The 20,803-nt window shown below is 35.8% G+C and overlaps 1 protein-coding gene across 2 annotated transcripts in view; it reads left to right on the forward strand.

Moving 5' to 3' along the window:
- DNAJC5B (DnaJ heat shock protein family (Hsp40) member C5 beta) overlaps nucleotides 1-20,803 on the forward strand; it is an 85,634-nt gene that overhangs the window by 18,009 nt on the left and 46,822 nt on the right. For both annotated transcript variants that reach the window (XM_027617385.2, XM_027617393.1), the window contains 2 exons: nucleotides 2,698-2,816; nucleotides 7,930-8,057. In XM_027617385.2, the coding sequence (XP_027473186.1) occupies nucleotides 7,939-8,057 (119 nt within the window). In that variant the 5' untranslated portion in view covers nucleotides 2,698-2,816; nucleotides 7,930-7,938. The remainder of the gene's footprint in view (nucleotides 1-2,697; nucleotides 2,817-7,929; nucleotides 8,058-20,803) is intronic.

Below are 20,803 nucleotides of genomic sequence, written 5' to 3' on the forward strand. Positions count from 1 at the left end.
TTGGCTATTGTGGACATTGCTGCTATAAACATTGGGGTGCACGTACCCCTTCGGATCCCTACATTTGTATCTTTGGGGTAAATACCCAGTAGTGCAATTGCTGGATCCAATTGGCAATGCTTTTACAATACACTTAGTGCATTGTGCATTGAGGAATTGTGTGCTTGCCATGACTTATTTCCTTTTACAAACATCACTTGAAATTCACTGCTTCTAGAAAGTCTCACCTGGTTAAGTGGAATGTGATCCCATTAATCTCTGGCTATATCTTTAGATGATATATCAGAAGCCATATATGCATAGGCATGTGCTGATATCCTATGTATGAGAGCACACATCTGCATATTTCTTTTATTTCTCCAATTTAAGCCCCCCAGGACAGGTATGTTCAATGGAAAATATTCTAACTGCTTAGAATACATTTTGCTTCTACTAGCAACCCTTCATCTAGTTCTTTTCAGACGTCTGCTTGGTTATTTTTGTTCAGGAAAGCTTTGCCTGAGCTCTGTTACACTGATATACATGGTCTTGTAACATCTCTCCAAAGTCTCATTTATATACTTCTTTGAGTGATCATTTGATTAATACCTGCCTTTCTTGGTAGGTTGCAACTCTGTGACCACAAACCCAGAGTTTACATTTGATTTTGTTTACCAGTATATTTCTAGCATTTAGCCCAGTGCCTGGACCTAGTAGGTGACTAATTGCTGACTGACTGAATAAGAAACTGTGCTTTCTCTTTGAAACACAGATACAGTTCTACTTCCACATAGGAGTTTTGAAATACTTAAACAATTTTCGAACTCATGACTTATGCAATACATTAAAAGATTAAAAAGTAATGATTATGAAGATTTAAGAAGTGGTTCATTATATAAAAATAAGGAATTTTACTAAAAATATTAAACTGAATTTGAAACAGAAGCTGTAATTTTTAAAAACAGTCACCCATAATTTCATATTATTATAGCAACTATTTTCATTTCATCAAAGGATGTTGCCCTTAAGCTAATATTATTTTCATTCTAAATGTCTTTAGCTCCCCTCCCCCACCCACTTCTCTGCATAATGTTAGGCTGCTTCCTAAACTCTGGCTAGAAATCAGGATCTGTGGGAAATAGCTTTGTATTCCTTTGCATCTAAAAAAAACCCCAATGCTATCTAGAGACAAGATTGCTCTGAGAGGCTCACACAAAATAACCCTAGCTTGCTACCCGTTGTGCTAAGCAGCACACCCTAAATTCTGCCTTCAGCCTCAGGAACCAGACGCCATTGTGCCAAATTCAGAGTAACACCTATCTCATTGGATTTAAGACTTTTTCAGTTATCTTACTCAAGATCATAAGAATTGTCCTTTCATGTAACTTTTTGTTGCATATGAAAGTTAGGACATTTTTTTTTTTTAAAGATTTTATTTATTTGAGAGAGAGAGAGAGAGAGCACATGAGAGAGGGGAGGGTCGAGGGAGAAGCAGACTCCCCGCCAAGCCGGGAACCCAATGTTGGACTCAATCCCAGGGTTCCAGGATCATGACCTGAGCTGAAGGCAATCGCTTAACCAACTGAGCCACCCAGGCATCCTAGGACATTGTTTTAACCAGAGGTTCCTTCATTCTTAAAACCACTGCATTTACTACCATGACTCAGTGCCTCTTGACCAAGATTCAAGTAAAATGTTCAGATATGAAAATTAATGATTAATTAATTAATGATTAATGTAATGAGCAATTAAAGTCTCCTCCTTATTAATGTTACATGGTCTTTCCAGTGTTTTTTTAATTGTTCAAGTATCATTGTCATACAACGTTATATTAGTTTCAGATGTACAACATAACAAATTAACAATTATATACATTATGAAATGGTCATCATGGTAAGTGTAGTTATCATCTGTCACCATAGATGTCATTACAATATTATTGACTATATTTCCTATGCTATAATTTTCATCCTGTGACTTATTTTACAATTGGAAGTTTGTACCCTTTAATCCCCTTTACCTATTTCACTGAACTCCCCACCCCCTTGGCAACCATCAGTTTGTTCTTTGTATTTATGAGTCTGTTTTAGTTTTGTTTTTTAGATTCCACATATAAGTGAAATCATATGGTATTTGTCTTTCTCTGACTTATTTCACTGAACATAATACCCTTTAGGTCCATCTATGTTGTCATGAATGGCAAGATTTCATTACTTTTTTATGGCTGAGTAATATTCCATTCATATCTTCCTTATCCATTCATCTACTGATGAACACTTAAGTTGCTTCCATATCTTGGTTATTGTAAATAATGCTGCAGTAAACATGGGGTGCATCTTTTTGAATTAGTGTTTTCATTTTCTTTGAGTAAATACCCAGAAGTAGAATAACTAGATTGTATAGTACTTCTAGTTTTAATTTTTTGAGGAAACTGTATTGTTTTCCATAGTGACTGTATCAATTTACATTCCCACCAACAGTGCACATGGGTTCCCTTCTTTCTACATCCTCATCAACACTTTATTTCTGCATATTCTCTTAATTGGCAGTTCTGATGGAAACCTGGAGGCAGTTCCATAGTAGCATTTGGTTGATCCAAGCACCAGTTGACTAATGATCAACAGTAAATGTAGCATATATTTTGGTATCACCTGGTGCCTTGTAATGGCAACCTTTACTGTCATGCATGTTTTATTCTCTCTTTGTTATGTTTTCCAGAGGGATAACGAATTGGCTGATAGAGTAACAAATGAAAAGTAATCTGACTCCACTGACCTGCTTACCCTGGATCAGAACAATGGAAAGGAGTAGCCTTTTGCTTTGAAACAGTGGAACAGGTACGGAATTGCTCCTTTCATTGTTGCCTTCCTTTATTTCTTTGCACATTTATTTCTAGACCAGTTAAAAACAGCAAATTGCTCCTGTTTTGAGAACACTGAATTGGAGTTATAGGAACAGGTACTGTGGGTTATTTGTAACATTTACAAGTTTTCCCATCTTCAATTTGCTATTTATATAAGTGCCAAAGTAATGAGTAATTATGCTAGGGAGAATTATTACTTTTAAACATAGGATTAGCTTTTGGATGTGTGCTTAGCTTTAAGATACAATGTTATTTGGATAAGGAAATTTTGCTTCACTAAATAGATTTCAATGGAGGAATCACAGAAGTAATAAAATGGTAAAGCATGTTGGTTTCCCCAATGACAGCCATTGAAAGTGTTTTTGCTGTGTTTAATGATCTAATTTCCCTTGCCCACATTCATTTTCTGAGTCTTGAAGAAAACCTTACAAGAACGGTATAGTTTGATTTTTTTCATTTTTGAGAATTCACATAATAGAAATAGGTAGTCTTTTTTTTTTTTTGCTTTGAAAGGAACATTTTATGTCAAGATGAAAAATTTAAGTATTTGTAAGACTCCTGGAATTAGAATCTTTAAATAAGTGTTTATTTTGAATTGGATGTCCATCATCATCGGGCTGCTGAAACTTCTTTCAATTATATCTGTTACCAAAAGACAGGTGAGCTATAGATGTTTTAGTAGTGACTGTATAGTTGTCAGTGCTTTAAGAAATGATATTAATGACATTGTAATGTACCAAAAAGTAATTTATGTTCAGAAGATTAAGTATCCTATACTGGATGATCAAAATTAAATTACTAATAATTTTGCATGACAACATTTTTTTTCTCCATTGGATGGCTTATAGATGAGGGACTATGAATAAATAATAAAGACTTGAATTTTACATAGGAATATTAGAATTCAAAAGGCTACAGAAAAAGAATTCATAAAGATTATATTTTATATAAGGAATTAAAAAAGAGTATGGCTCCATTATTTAGTATTTAGTTTAAGGTTATTTAAGGAGAGTTTTTAGAAGGCATTTTGACTATTACTCTGTAATTAGTATGTTCTCAGGGCACATATCTATTTTTATATACTAAAATGACTAAAAATTTCAATGTATTACACCATTGAATTTGAAACTAAATGTCATCTACATCAATAATGTATGAAGAGTCAGGTTTCTTTTATCAGTAAGGAGGACAGAAAAGGAAGCACATTGTTGGTGTTTGATATATAGAGAGCAATTCTACAGTTTTCTGGTCCCTTTATGTTTCAGTCTGTAGAATCAGCCAACAACTAACCACACTGACCAACTATTGACCAACTATCTTTATCTTGTGTTCCAGTGGTGATATAAAAGGGCTTTTTTTTTTTTTTTTTTTTTGTCTTTAACAGACTTTATCTGTTTGAAAGGAAATCTTTTGGGAATAGAGCAAAGAAGGTGAAACAGTAATTTCCAAATTCTTTGTAACAACTCACTCTGCATATTGTTCAATCCATACCATAAAGCAAGTCAGCTACTGGATTTTATTCAGCAGGAATGGATTACAGTGTGATTGGATTTCTAAAAGAGATGATTTGAAAAAATACATAAACCAAAGTAATAGCAAGCTACCTACCATGTTTTCCTGGGTGTGAGTTTCTATGTCTGAAACTATTTGAGAGATGGAATCTGCCTTCCTTTTTTCCATCGGGAAGAGGAATGTGTAGAGGTATGGCCAGGGGGTAGGGAAAGATAAGTCCTAGGCAGTTTCCATGACTATTCTGTGGAAAGGATTGCGGGTAGCCCCCCAACTGACCCCATCTTTCTTGTTCTATACCTGGATAACTTTGAAGGGGGCGCCTTGGGAAAAAAAATTTCCAGTCACAATGTGAGAATGTCCTCCCTCTTCTTTCAGCCCCCAGGCCCAAAGTCTTCTTTTCTTTTGATTTATGCAAATAAATGATCAAGAGAGTCACTGGCTACCACATCTATGCAGATCCAAGGTTAGGCTTAGATACAAGGGCTGTAATAGAAATATGTGCCAAGTTCTACAGAAATAAGTGGTTGTATTATCAGTCCAGATTTCATCTTTTCTGTGAAGTTCTCCCTAACATCCCCATTCAAGTTAACCACTCAGTTTTGATTTAATTACCCAACAGACATTTATCATACACCTAACACATCCTAGGCACAATGTTGGGCTTCTGGTGGCACAAAACAGAATCCCTGCCCTCCAGAAAATTCCTTCTCGCTCTATCCTCAGTATGTGTTTAACCTCTAAACACTAGTTTCATTATTGGCTTATAGTTTTGTATCTCATATTAGTCTGAAATCTCCCAGAAGACTTGGCCTGCATTGCAGGCTTTGAATAAATAACTGAATTTTCTGTTGCGGGTATTACCATAATCTGTTTAGCAGATTATCTTCAGTAACGTGTAAATCCTTTTCCTGGATTAGTGATAGCAAGATCCGAGTAGGAAGGAATCAAAGCTGGTCATGGAGCATGAGGCTCACAACTGTGGAAACTGTGCATGTCTGAGACTTGTTAAAATTGATTTTAGGACATCTGTTGATTTATGGGAGCCATGATATCTCTTACTTCAAGAAATAGATGAAGAGTGAATATATTTTTTCCCCTCAAATTGAAACTGTTTCTTTGGAATGCTGAATATAGAGATAAATAGATAAAGCAAAGATAACTATTTGCCATACTTCCATTTCTTCTTAGTTCTCCTGAATAACTCTCCATAAACTTTCGTTATGAAAGTGCCTTAACCCAGATTTATCGCTGCTCCTTTTATCTGTACTAGTCATGTCTACACAATACACCTGAATGAATTTGTTTGAATATCTTAGTATATCATTGTTATTTCCCCAAAGTAGTCATTTCCAAGTACCAGGAAGCTACACTCAACTTAAGGATAAGTAGATGCAATAATGTAAGATTAGCCTGGCTTGGAAGTGCTTGGGGAACCACTGGTGGTCTTTAATTGAAAGAGTACATGACACTTAGGAGTTCTGGTTAACAAAGACCAAAACCTAGCTAAAATATGTTCAAAAGAAAAAAAAACTGGTGTAAATTTGTGTATGGGGAGGAATTTTATTGGCTAAATCCAAGGAAAAGTTGATTGACAAGCTGTGGGAGGGGAAGAGTTGCAAGTGCACCTCTGAAAAAACTGGAACCAGGAGACTGAACTCTACTGGGTCTCTCTCCCATCTTTCAGCCACAGCTCCTCTTCTATGGATCAGTTTCAAACTCTCTCATTTCAGGCCAGCCAATAATACCTAAATTTTACATTTTACTGGTTTTACCATCTGTAGGATTGTTCTGTATATAAAAAAATGCTAGGGAAGGACTCTTATTGGTCTGCCTTGGTACCTACTCTTGCTCTCCTCAACTGAGATCAAGTAAGACTGAGGCAGCTGACAGGAAAGGCATATGTTGCAACAGGAACCTGAGCATTCCCCAGAAAAGGGAGAGCTAATAGGCTAATAGTAAAGTTGTCTGCTACAAGGATCTATGGCCCAAATTTCCCAAAAGGCATTTGTTAAGCTGGCTTATATAACACCTAACTCCATATCTTACAGTCCTAAAATTTGAATCGTTATGTTGATATATTCTTAGTTTGTGACTTGGGATCTTGCTAACCAGTAACATCTTAAAATCTCAGAGAGACTGTGGCCCTATTCCTTGTCCACAAAGCCACACAGAAATCCCTATCTTCCAAATTCCACTCATTTGTGGCATTTAGTATGACTTGTGAGAAACTGGCTGGTTGCCTCCATTCCTGGGAACCATAGGTGGATGTAGGGTGCAGGGCATCAGTATCTTGAACACTTGTGTGTGTGGTGGCAGTAGGACAGAGGGGACAGGGAAGGAAGTAGGGAGAGTGTCAGTTTTTCAGGCACGTCTTCCTTCAATTGTGAATAATCAGCTGGGCTGTGGTTTCAAGATGGGGCTCACCTGTAGGACTGGAACACATAGATGAATGGCATACCCCAGGCCTTGAATTGCTTACTCCCTAAGGGAGTTGTGATGGGTAGGCAAGAAAGGTAAGTTAGAGCAGTAATGAGTGTTAAGTGCCACAATTTACTGAATGGCTGCTATTAGAGCCATGCACATTAGAGTTTGTTTTGTGGCAGGCAAAATCAGATTCCTTCTCTTCTTATCCTTGTGTGAATCAGGAATTTGGGACTGGGGTCCTTCTGGCCTCCAGGGACACTACTTTCACAGGAGGCTGATTGAGGAAGGGACAGTGAAGCCATGCCATAAAATAAGCCCTTGTCCTTGGCATCTTTAGGCAAGATTTTTGCCTGGGTCTGACTTTTTTCAGTACTCTTCAAAGCTTTGCTTTTCTTCCCCCAAGAAGATAAAGGCGCACAAAAATACTTTGGAATTCCTCATATTGTTGCTGTTTATTGAATTCCTTAGGACCACAAACACAGTACCACACTGGGTCCTCAGGGACTTCTAACCCACCAGGCCATCCTGACCCACCAGTCGACATCTGGGGGCTCTGCTCTTGCTTATGTTGGTTTGGTTATTAGCCTGGTGAGAACAGAGTTGGGAGATCAGCTCCATTCGGCCCCATCCACCACTGGGATGTGCCCATCCAGTTCAGCTGCTGCCACCGTTGTCACCAGGGATTCCCTGTGTTGAACATGAGTGTCTTTCTAAAGACATCCTAAGCCATCCTAAAACCAATAGAATCAAAGTAAAATGGAAGATTATTTCCAGTGCTAGCTAAATTTGGGAAATATATATAAAAGGAGCGGTTCAAATTCTGGCAAAAAAGAATCTACATATGCTGACCTGTGAGGAGTCATTTTCAACAATTCTGAATTAGCTGGGTATTTATTTAACATTTCACTTCTATTTAACCATGTGGACAAAGCCATATTCCATTTACATTACTGCCTGTAGCCTTTAACACCCTGACAAGAAGCTCTACTTTTGGCTCTCCTAAACCCTTTCTCCTCTCCTTTTGTGGCTGACATAAAAATGTACTTCAGATTGTCATTTACAAAAGGTTAAAGATAAACTATCTTTCTCTTCAGAGAGTGGGACCCAGTATGCATAACCTTCATAGCTATTTCCCCTCTTTGCTTTTGCAGTCTGAGAAAATGGCATGTAACATACCTAACCAAAGACAGCGGACTTTGTCTACATCTGGAGAAGCTCTATATGAAATTCTTGGTCTGCATAAGGGAGCATCAAATGAAGAAATTAAGAAAACCTACAGGTACAGAGAAAGTTCAATGATGACATTGTTGTACTACTAGCGATAGTTATTTTGTGATAGGCAAGTGCCCCCAATTAAAGACACAAGCTTCTTGCCAAGACCAAGTAATTGGAGTTTTGAACTTCATGTTCCCTGTTCCACAACATAGGCAGTTAGGAATAAACAAGTATGACACTGACTTTCTAAAAGAATGCTCTCATGATTTTGGGCCTTAGGAAAAGGAAGCCTGTGTTCTAGGCCTGCAATGTCAGAGAAAGAAAGACACAGATCGCTGAGAATGACCAGGAGTTTTAATTTAACTTAAATGATATAGCATCATGGAATCTGGTAGAGGGATTTTAAAAAAGGAGGGAGGGGGCTCTCACAATTGCTATATTATACGCTATGCTTTTCAAGTCTTCAATTTTGATTTTTCATATCTGATCTAGTTCCAAGTTAGCTATTTTTGGGAAAAACTCAAATACATTTTTCTTTAGAGCTCCAAGCAGTTAAAAAAATATTGAGCAGAAAATAACTTACTTATTGTAGAAAATTTGAAACTGCTCAAAATGAAGAAATAACATTTATCCATAATTTTATCTCCAGCATTTGTTTCCTTTTAGTCTTTTTTTCTGTCTAGATAAGACATTTTAAAATCAAATTGGATTTGCCGATACCCTCTATCTTTTTAACAAGGTTCTATCATGAAAATATCTTGGTATTATTAAATATTGATTTTTTTAATGATGCAGCTTATATCTATTCTGTAATATAATCACTTTATGAGCAATTTAAAGTTTAAGTTCCTTTAATTTCCCCCTATACTTAATATTCCTGTACACAAATCATGATGCATATTTTCAAGTATTTCATTATTTTCTTTTTAAAGATTATTCGTTTATTTATTTATTTATTTAGAGCGTGCGAGTAGGGATGGGGAGGAGGAGCTGAGGGAGAGGGAGAGTGAGAATCCCAAGCAGACTCCCTGCTGACGGCAGAGCCCACACAGGGCTGCTCACAACCCTGAGATCATGACCTGAGCCAAAATCAAAAATTGGACACTCAACCAACTAAGCCCCCCAAGCGCCCCTCATTTTCTTATTGAGGCATAAAGCTGTGCCTTTAGAGGAAAAATTAAATCAAAATATAAATGAAACTTTCAGATTTTAATTGTTTACTTCTTGATTTGACCTTGAATTAGGTTTTTAAAACTTAGAGTATATATATATATATTTTGACATATGGCAGTTTAGAATTAAGAAGACAAATTTGTTAGTATTTCCTTTATGGATTTTGTTTTATCTGTCATGTTTAAAAAGCTACTCTTGATTACAATATTATAAAAATATTAACCCATATCTTCTTCCAGTACATTTATAACTTATTTTCATATTAAATCTTTGATCCATTTGGAGTTTATTTTGATGTAAGAAATGAAGGTAAGATTCTAGATTTATTTTTCCCCAAATCACTAGCCTACAAACATTTATTGACTTCTCCATTTCTATCTACTGATGGGAAATTCACTGGCTTTGGATTAGAAACTTCACCATGATGTGGTAAAGCATGGGATCTGAAATGCCTTCAAGAAGCACGTGAAGAATAAATGACAGAGGTGAAAATTGTCATTTGGATCCAAATAGTTCTGTGAAAATGGTCAAGGAGCTTGATCTAAAGTCACTATTAATCTTTTAATTTATATTTCAGTTAAGGTTCTGGGGACAGAAAGTCTTTGCTGTTTCATTGCTCCCCAGAGTTATTTAGGCGTATGCCTGGGAGCTGCTCAACCTTCTGTGTGTAGGTACCCTTGGCTGAAAGTTACTAAACTCGACACTTAAGGCTTCAGGCTTAGATACTGTGCTGGAAATGGGGGTTTGGAATCCAAGTAATTGCATTGCAAGTTTACTCTACCTATAAAGATGCTTCCCAAAATGAGAAAAAAAAGTGATATCTAACTACCTTGTAAGCTTTAAAATCCACTTTACAAATGTGACTTTTAATTGCCTCAATTAATTTTGTAAGCTAAAATTTCAGGTCATATCCTAATTAAGGCACTAATTATGCTGAGTTGTTTGCAAGTTTAATAATTACAACCTAAAATCTTTTCATGTAATCAGTGTCTTGCTATTAATTTTGTTTTAATGTCATACAAATATCATTTTTTTCAGCTGATTAGGGTGCTAGTATGCTGCCAAAAGCATCTACTTCTATCTAAATTACACATTTGTATTCTGCAAGTTATTCAAAATATATGAACAGGCTGAAAATCCACTGAGAACATTATTCTTATATTCAGAGATCTGGATCAAAGCAGTCACAATATAGTGAAATTAAAAGTCAGTGAAATTTAATAAAATTACAAGTTGTTGAATCCATACTCTACTTGACCAATGTTGTAATCCTTGGTTGTGCTCTTGAAAGCAAGGCTGAATTAGATTTCTTCTTTTACATTTTATTTTTATTTTTGAACAGCTAATATATTCACCTGATTAAAATGAGAACATGCAAACACATATACAAAAAAAGTTTCCCTCCTACGTCATATTCCCCAATTTTCCTCCTCAGGGAAGGCAATTTTTTGTGTACCTTCCAGAGAGATTTTGGGCCTATATAAGCTTATATAGAGACCTTCTGATCTGAGCAAAATGGTGTAGACTTGTTTCTCTCTGCCCCTTCCTGTCAAGCATGACTAAAAGCCTTGGAAATAACATGAGAGACAACTAAAGAACGCTAAAAGGTAGAAAGAGGAAGATGAATTAGTTAGGGGCCAGAGGACCAAGGGAACAACACAGTGGCAAGGGCATGTTATGATTCTCCATCCAAGAGAATGTAAACCAGGCCCAGCCTTTCCTGACGCCCAGTCTAGCAAGAGAAGGCAGCCAGATAGCCTTATTCTTCCTCCGAACTGAGCAAGAGTCCTGCCACCAACTCTAGACAAGCCCAGAAGAATAGCAAGGAGAACCAACTGAATGTTCCCCTAACAGTAACCTACCAGGGAACTTTCCCACCAGTCTGAGACTCCTCTCTCCCACCCAGACTCTACCTGACAGGGGAGATTAGCAAGTGGGATTCTTCCACAACAATCACCCAGCCCAAAAAGTGCTTTTTGTCTCTGTAGCCTGGAGATTTCCTTCCTCCACATAATGGCACCAAGCCACTCAACCTGGGAACCTCCTTTTACTTTCTCAGCTAGTACCAACAAGTACCAGTGGGGCCTCAGAAAAGGAGACAAAGAAGACAAACACAGTACCATCAAGTCTCTGAAAATTAGACTGTCATTGGAGCCACAGCCCACAAAAGTAGGCTATAACCAATATGCTAAATCTAAACAGAGTAAATACCTGTTAAAATAAAAAATTTAAGTAGGACCCAGAGTCTCCTAATAGCCAAAATGCCCAGATACAATTAAAATCACTTATCATACAAAAAAACAACAAGCAAGAAAATTGCAACTTGAGTGACAAAAGATAATCCTTTGAGTCTCACACTGAGATGAACCAGACACTAGAATTATCTGACAAGTAACTATCATAAGAAAAATTCAACAAACAATTACAAATTCTTTTGAAACAAGTGAAAAAATAGAAAATTTCAGCAGAGAAATAGGAATTACAAAACAGAACCAATAGAAATTATAGGACTGAAAAATAACAGAAATAATAAAAATACCTTGAAGAACTCAATAGTAGAGTGCAACTGACAGGATAGAATCAGTGAAGTTGAGGACAGATCCATAGAATTAACCCAATCTGAACAAAAGAGAGAAAATAAACTGAAAACGAACAAACATAGTCTCAGGAACCTATAAGATCATAACAAAAGAGTAGAACTGGTGTCCTAGAAGGGGAGAAAGAGAGTGGGCCTGAAAGAGTATTCAAAGAAATAATGACTGTAAATTTCCCAAATATAACAAAACATATAAATTCACAGATCAAGCAGCTAAGTGAATTCCAAAAAGGATAAATCCAAAGAAATCCATGCCCAGACACATCATAATTATATTTCTGAAAACTAAAGACAAAGAAAATATCTTGAAAGCAGCCAGAGAGAAACAAGACATTACCTATAGAGGGATACCAATTCAAAAGACAACAGATTTCTCATCTGAAACAACAGAGGCCAGAAGTAGCACACCATTTTTCAAGAAAGAAAAGAAAGAAAATTACTGTCAACTGCAAATTCTGTATCTGTTGAAACTATACCTAGGGAATTAAGGGAAAATAAAAAAATTCCCACATGAAGGAAAACTAAAAGATTTTGTCACTTAGCCAGATTTACTCTTAAAGAATGGCTAAAGAACATTTTACAAAAGAAATAATAAAGGAAGGAATCTTACATCATTAAGGAAGGAAGAAAGAACAATGGAAAATGCAGAAATATGGGTAAATACAATATACTATCATCTTCATGAATTTTCTGAATTATATATGACAATTGGTACAAAAATTCTAACACCATCTGATACTCAAGACAATGATATTTAAAAGTAAAGAGGACAAGAAAACCTAAATGAAAAGTTTCTGTACTTAGATTGGTAAAACACTGATATCAGTAGACTGTGATAACTTCTGACTTCTTTAATACATCAGATATCTTGCTTGTTTAATAGGGACAGGTATTCATTAAATAGATTGTACAAGCAGCTTTCATTGAAGTTTAGAAAATAAGACTTATCAACATGTTTCAGTTGTTCTGGTGATGTGATGCTTCAGGTCTCCTTTATCTTCTGCAGAATAAATTCAGTTGTTCGCTTCCAAATAAGCACAAAAAAAAGAAAAAGAAAAAGAAAAAGAAAACTATACAAACTAATACACTCCAAAACACTACAATAAAGCTCTTCAGCCCTGGGAGATTTCTGGGAGGCCCTAGCCACCAAACTTCCAAGTATGCCATGAATTGCCCGAACTCCTAGCCCTGACTGTGATGGTTCAAAGATGGCATCCCTATCATAGCCCTACAACAATGCTACCTGATTCTGTGTTCCCCTTGGTAACTTGAATGAGGCAAATAAATAATAAATAAATGCATGCACTTTAGGTATGTCATTAGACCCTTCTTTTCTTGATATTGACTGGCACATAAAAATCCTTCACTCCAAACCCAGTAGATTGTTGATCTATACCTCATGCTGCTGCCTACTTATAATGAAGCCAAGAAGGCTGATCAGAGCATGTAGCATGTAGTATGTCTAGAGTCTCTTAGAATCCTAATGGCTTTATAACAACAAGTCTAGTTCATTATTCAACAAATATTTATTGAGTACTGTTTTAGGCACTGAGAAAATTGCATTGAACAAAAGAGATGAAATCCCTATATTCCTGAAGCCTATATTCTGGGCTGGGGGAGCAGGGAGGCTTAATAATAAATAAAATATACAGTCTATCAGATATTGGTAAGTGCTGTGGAGAAAAGCAAAGCAGGTAGGAGGTTGGGGAGTGCTAGGTGTTACATATTCTCTTTAAGGTGTTCCATGTTGATTTTAACACAAATCTCTCAGTTGCAGTGAATTTTAAGTATAAAGTAGCAGCAGTTAGGAGTAGAGGGTATGAAGTCAGAAAGACCTGGATTCAAACCTCTTCTCTTAGCCTCATTTTCTTCATAAGTAAAATGCAGTCAAATGCAGAAAACAGTACTGACTTCAGAGGGTTGCTAAGGATTAAAAGAGATGATACATGTAAAGTGTTTAGCCAAGTTCTGGCACACTGTTACTGGGTACCACAAAGAATACATAAGGCAGCAGAGAAAGAGGCCTATAGAATGGCATTCTTCAAAGTTGGCTGGGGCATAGGTGTAAGAAGACTCTCCAAGAAATGTGTGTGTATGCATTCATGCACATGTATATGTGAGAGTGAGTGTGTGTGTGTGTGTGTGTGATTGTGTGTATAGATTCTGTGACATTTAAATTCTGTTGAATACATTTAAAATAATGTTACAACTGTTTTATTTTTTTTTATTTTTTTTATTTTTTATTTTTTACAACTGTTTTATTTCAACATGCCAATGTCTGTAATATGCTGAAAATTACATCCTTTGCATCTGTTTTATCTTACAAAAAAATTTAGATGCCAAGTTAAAAATGTTGACAGGACAATTTCTCAAATTTATTTTAAGGAACATATAAGCAAAAAATTAGAATCTAATTGATAGAGAGAGGGAGGGTGGGAAAGAGAGAGAGAGAAGGAAACCTAAACATCATACCCAAAATGATTACAAGGAGCCATTTAGGGTGATTTGGGAGAGAAGGCCTATGGGGGGGGGGGGCTTCCCTGCAGCCCTTTATATGTTCCACAACTCACTGTGCTGTTCAATCAGAGCATGAAATCCTCACAGGTTGTAATTCACTCTTCTTTTCTGCCTTTCCCATTCCATCAAGTCCCTCAGGGCAGGCATTATGTTTTGTCTTCCATTGCACTTCCATTAGTCCTAGCTAATATTTACCAAATTCGAAAATGAATTGGTCAACAAATAGATTTTGCCTGTGGGTATATGTCTGTTTCTCCATACTTATATTCTCAGCTTCTTCAGGACCTTTTCTCAAATGTTTTGTCACTTAGCTGAACAGGAAGTTATTCACTGACCCAGTGAAGAAAGGGACAGCTCAGCAAGGAAAGACCATAGTTTCAGATTGGGACACAGTACATTTTTTTAGGTCTGTGAGACCTTCAAGTAAAATGTAGTTAGGGGATAAGGAAAGGAAAACTCCACGAAAATAGAGCCAGTTATGTAATATAGAAAATGTGTCTTGAGTATTCAAAATCTCATATGCAACTTAAATGTTAGTTTTTATTTACACTGATGTGTACATTTTTTAATTTAGATAGAAACAAAATTAAGATGCCAAAAAGGGAAGCCAACTGGTTTTCCTAGCATTTTGGGTATAAGAGCCTAACAAAATGCTGACCTACTAGATGAGAAATGAGACAAATATCTAGCCCTTCTTTAGCTCTTCAGAAAACCACAAAATCAGAGTGAACTAGTTTTGTACATTACCATCTGGGTTTCTGTGCCTCATGAATGAACTTGTCGACGAGGTACCAGATATCCTTTCACAGGGTATCAGGGACTTGATTTTTCTACTTCATTCAATTTCACATGGAACTTTCTGGAAATCATTCTCCTCTGAAGAGGTGAGTTTGCTCAGAGTAGACCAACATGAGGCAAATGCTATTTTCACAAGAAGCAGGAAAGAGTGTCATTTCCATAGTGATCTGTGGCAACCCCAATCTGTGGTGCTTTTACCCATCTTTATTAGCAATTATAGGTCATAACAGAGGCTGCTTATGAATAAAGTGTAAATGTCAGGGGAATGCATAACTAATAGAAGAATTGTAAATATTTACAAGGCAAAGTGATGATTCAAGCTCACAAGATAAATTGAAATTAATCTCTATCAATACTAATTTGTTTCCTGAATTCTAAAACCTTCCACTAAAAAGAAGATTATATGAGGCTATGTCAAAGTTATCTTTCAGGTTAGTGGCATAACCTCCCTTGTCCCATGGCAAATCTACTTGGTCCTCTTAGTTCTTCACACAACTTCATTTTTTTCCTGGGCACTAGAATCATTATGATCAACGAATTTTTTTTCCCACTCACTCATTCACTCAATGTCTATTTAGTTTTGGATACTTATTTATATTATACTGTGAGAAATGAATATACATATCTATGTATCTATGTCTATCTATATACATGTAATTTGTACCACTTAAAGGGCTCACCTTATAGAGTTAGATTTAGTAAGGTTGAAAGATACATATAGAAAGACAAGCAAAATAAGGGAGACTGTGGTGAGTGGAATAGATTGACTTGAGCATAGAATTCATATTAATCATTTAAATGAAAGTGAATGCTTCATTCCATCATTCATTCCTGTCCTAGAAACTATGCTAGTTTCTATTAAGAAATTAGTTCTGACATGTCCTTGGGAATCTAGAAGCTACTCACCTTCCCACAGCTGTACACACTCAGGAAAGACCTGAGAAAGCCCTAAGTTCTCAATTCTGGCTGACCTTGTAGATCTGTACAAGCAGGAAGTAAAGGCTAAGGCAGAGCTGTAAACTGTCTGGCTCAGCACTGAAGATGTGTCCTAACATATGTACAAAGCCCACCTGTGAAGGCTGGGACATTCTTGGTTCTAGGTGTATAAGAAAATCTCTGTCTAATCCTTAGCTGGTAAGCTAATGGAACAGACTTCAGTGGCCACACATGACTAAGAATACAGATGTTACAAAATTAGATCAGAAAAGTCACTGAATAAATAATTACAACAAGCAACAATTAAAAATCATGGGGACAGGGGAGAGTCTAATTTGCAGAGCTGCCAAATTATAATATTCAAAATGTCCAGTTTTCAAAAAAATATATGAGGCATGCAAAGAAACAAGAAAGTAAGGTCTATATTGGGGGGAGGAGGGATCTATAGAAACTGTCTTTGAGAATGCTCCAAATTTGGACATGCTAGACAAAGACTATAAATAAGCTAAATATGTTTAAAGGCTAAAGGAAACCATGTCTAAAGAACTGAAGGGAAGATTGAGAATGATACCTCACTAAATACAGAATATCAATTAAAAAATGAATTTATATAAAGGAACCAAAATAGAAATTCTGGAGTTGAAAAGCATAGTAACTGAAATGAAGAATTTACTGGAGGAATTCAATAGGTAATTTGAACAGGCAGAAGAAAGAATCAGTGAAATTGAAGATAGGTCAATTAAGATTATACAGTCTGAGTAACATAAAGATAAAAGAATGAAGAAAAATGAACAGATCCCAAGAGACCTGAGTATAGCATCATGCATATATATATATATAAAATGAGTGGAAAGAGAGAAAGGGGCAGAAAGAATATCTGATTAAATAATGGCTGAAAACTTTCCAATTTAATGAAAAATGTTAATCTATACATCCAAGAAGTTCCATGAACTCCAAGTAGAATAAACTCATGAAAATCTTCACTGAGATACGTCATAACCAACCGTTCAAAGTCAGAGTATATTTCAAGTATCAAGAGAGAAGTGACCCATCATGTATAAGAGATCCTCAATAAGATCAACAACTGATTTCTCATTAGAAACCATGAGGCCAGAAGGCAATGGGATGATATAGTCAAAGCATTGAAAGAAAAAATATGTTAACCAAAAATTCTATATGTAGCAAAATTATCCATCTAAAATGAAGGAGATATTCATTTATTTCTAGATAAATGAATAACTGAGTCATTGGCAGACCTTTCCTATAAGAAATGCCAAAAGGAATCCTTCAGAATGAAATGAACATTAGACCATAATTTGAATCTACATGAAAAATTAGAGAACACCAGTAAAAGCAACTTCACAGGTAAATATGTTTGTAGATCCTCTTTTTTCTATCTGATTTAATAGGGGCACCTGGGTGGCTCAGTCGGTTAAGCATCTATCTGGTTTAAAAGACAACTGCATTAAGCAATAATTATATATCTATGTTGAATGACACAGAATGTATAAGGATGTAATTTGTAGCAATAGCAGCATTAATGGGGAGGTGGAACTATAATAGAAGTTTTTGTATACTTTGACAGCATATTAATGTGAACTAGATATTCAAAAATTAAGATATTAATTGTAATCCCAAGGGTAAACACATACACACAAAAAGCCTTAAAAATATATAAAAGAAATGATATAGGAATTATATCATTCCTAGTAATGGAGAGAAGCTAGTAATAGTAATAGGAGAATCGAACAAAAAAGATATAAGAATACAAATAGAAGGGTGCCTGGGTGGCTCAGTCAATTAAGTGTTCAACTCTTGATTTTGGCTCAGGTCTTGATTTCAGGGTCATAAATTAAAGCCCTGCATTGGGATCCATGCTGGGCATGGAGTCTACTTAAAAAAAAAAAAAAAGATACAAATAGAAAAATGGCAAAAGTCCTTCCTTATCAGGAATTACTTTAAATATAAATGAATTAAACTCTCAAATGAAAAGACAGAGATTGGCAAGTGGATTTTTAAAAAAATGATCCAACTCTATGCTGTCTTGAGAAACACTTACCTTAGATTCAAAGACAAATAGGATGACAGTGAAAGTAGGGACAAAAATATTATATGGAAGTAGTAATCCAAGAGAGCTGGAGAGGCTATACTAGTATCAGACAAAATAAACTTTATCTTAAAGTTACCAGAAACAAAAAAGGACATTTTTTAAAAAATCAATCCTTTAAGAATATGTAGCAATTAGAAACAAATATGTGCCTAACAACAAACAGAACCCCAAAATACATGTGAAAAAACTGAAGAATTGAAGGGAGGGACAGATGGTTCAACAGTAGTAATTGGAGACTTCAATACCTCACTTTCAATAGTGAACAGAACAACTAGACAGAAAAATCAGCAAGGAAACAGATTTGTACAATGCCATATGCCAGCTAGAACTACTGTACATCTATAGAACACTCTACCCAATAACAAGTGCATATGGAACATTCTCCATGTTAAGCCATATGTTTGGCCACAAAACAAGTATTAATAGATCCAGAAACATTTAAATCAAATGAAGTGTGTTCTTTGGCTACAATGGAATGAAATTTGAAATCAATAACAAGGAAATTTGGAAAATTCAGAAACATGTAGAAATTAAACAACACACTCCTAAATAACTAAGGCATCAAAGAAGAAATCACAAGGGAAATTGGAAAATACTTTGAGATCAATGAAAGCAAAAATACACCATACAAAAACTTATGGGATGCAGTGAAAGTAATTCTCAGAAGGAAACTTAGAATAGCAAATGCCTACATTAAAAAGGAAGAAAATCTCAAATAACCTAATCTTCCACTTTAAGAAACCAGGAAAAGAATCACAAACTAGACAACAAGCATGACGGAAAAAAGAATAATGAAGATTAGAGTGAAAATAAGTGAAATAGAGAATAAAAGAATGAGAAAATCGACAAAACCAAAAGCTTGTTATTTGAAAACACTAACAAGATTGACAATTTTTTACCTAAACCGACCAAAAGAAAGAGGAAACTCAAATTACTAAAATAAGGAATAAAAGCACAGGGACATTACAACTGACCTTACAAGAAAAAAATTATAAAAGAATACTATGAACAATTGCTTACCAATAAAATTAAACAACCTACCAACTTGCATTCCCACCAACAGTGTAAGAGGGTTCCCCTTTCTCCACAACCTCTCTAACATTTCTTGTTTCTTGCCTTGTCAATTTTTGCCATTCTAACTGGTGTAAGGTGGTATCTCAATGTAGTTTTGATTTGAATTTCCCTGATGGCTAATGATGATGAACATTTTTTCATGTGTCTGTTAGCCATTTGTATGTCTTCTTTTGAGAAGTGTTTTGTTCATGTTTTCTGCCCATTTATTGACTTGATTATTTGTTTTTTGGGTGTTGAGTTTGAAGGGGGAGAAGTCAGAGGGGGAGACGAACCATGAGAGACTATGGACTCTGAGAAACAAACTGAGGGTTTTAGAGAGGAGGGGGCAGGGGGGCTGGGTTAGCCCAGTGATGGGTATTAAGGAAGGCATGTATTGCATGGAGCACTGGGTGTTATATGCAAACAGTGAATCATGGAACGCTACATCAAAAACTAATGGCGTACTGTATGGTGACTAATATAACACAATAAAATAAAATAAAATAAAGAAAAGAAAGAAAAGAAAAGAAATTAGATAACCTAGATAAAATGAACAAATTCTTAGAAACACACAAACTAACAAATTCACTCAAGAAGAAATAGAAAATCTAAATAGATCTATAAAATGTGAAGATTGAGTCCATATTCAAAGAAAAAATATCCAGCAATGAAAAGTCCCTCTCCAGGTGGCTTTACTGGTGAATTCTACCAAGGAGAAGGAGAAGGAGGAAAAATAACAATAATGCTTTCTCAAATTCTTCCAAAAAAGTAGGAGAGAGGACATACCCTAACTTCTTCTATAAAGCCAGGGTTACCCTGATATTAAAGACATCACCAGATAAGTACAGGACAATCAATCTTATGAATATAGATGCAGAAACCCTCAACAAAATAGTAGCAAACTGAATTCAACAACATATTAAAAAGATGATACACCATGACAGGTATCATTTATTCTAAGAATATAAAGTTGGGTCAATATATGCAAATCAATGTATTTTACCATATTAATAGAATGGAGAATGGGGCACCTGGGGGGCTCAGTCCGTTAAGCATCTGACTCCTGATTTCAGCTCAGGTCATGATCTCAAGGTCCTGGAATTCAGCCTCATGTTGGGCTACATGATCAGTGGTGATTCTGCTGGAGATTCTCTCCCTCCCTCTCCCTCTGCCCCTCCCCCTGCTCACTCCCTCTCTCCTTAAATTAAATAAATAAATCTTAAAAAAAAGACTAGAGGAAAAAAATGGCATATTCATCTTGATAGATGCAGAAAAGCCTTTTGACAAAACCCAGTACCCCTTCGTGATAAAAATACTCAAAAAACTAGCAATAGAAGGGGATTTTCTCAACTTGATAAGTTGAGAAAAAAAAACCTGTAGCTATTATCATATTTAAGAGTTAAAGATTGAAAACTTTCCCCTTAAGATCTGAACCAAGATAGGAATGTCTTCTCTCACTAATTCCTTCAATGGTGTATTGGAATTTATACTAAGGCAATTCAGCAAGAATAAGAAATAAAAGAAGTCCAGATAGGAAAGAAAGAAAACTAACTCTATTTACAGATGATATGATCTTATACATAGAAAAACATACTGAATACATACCAGTGTGCACATACACACACAA

The sequence above is a fragment of the Zalophus californianus genome, chromosome 4, assembly GCF_009762305.2.
Source record: "Zalophus californianus isolate mZalCal1 chromosome 4, mZalCal1.pri.v2, whole genome shotgun sequence".
NCBI classification, from domain to species: domain Eukaryota; kingdom Metazoa; phylum Chordata; class Mammalia; order Carnivora; family Otariidae; genus Zalophus; species Zalophus californianus.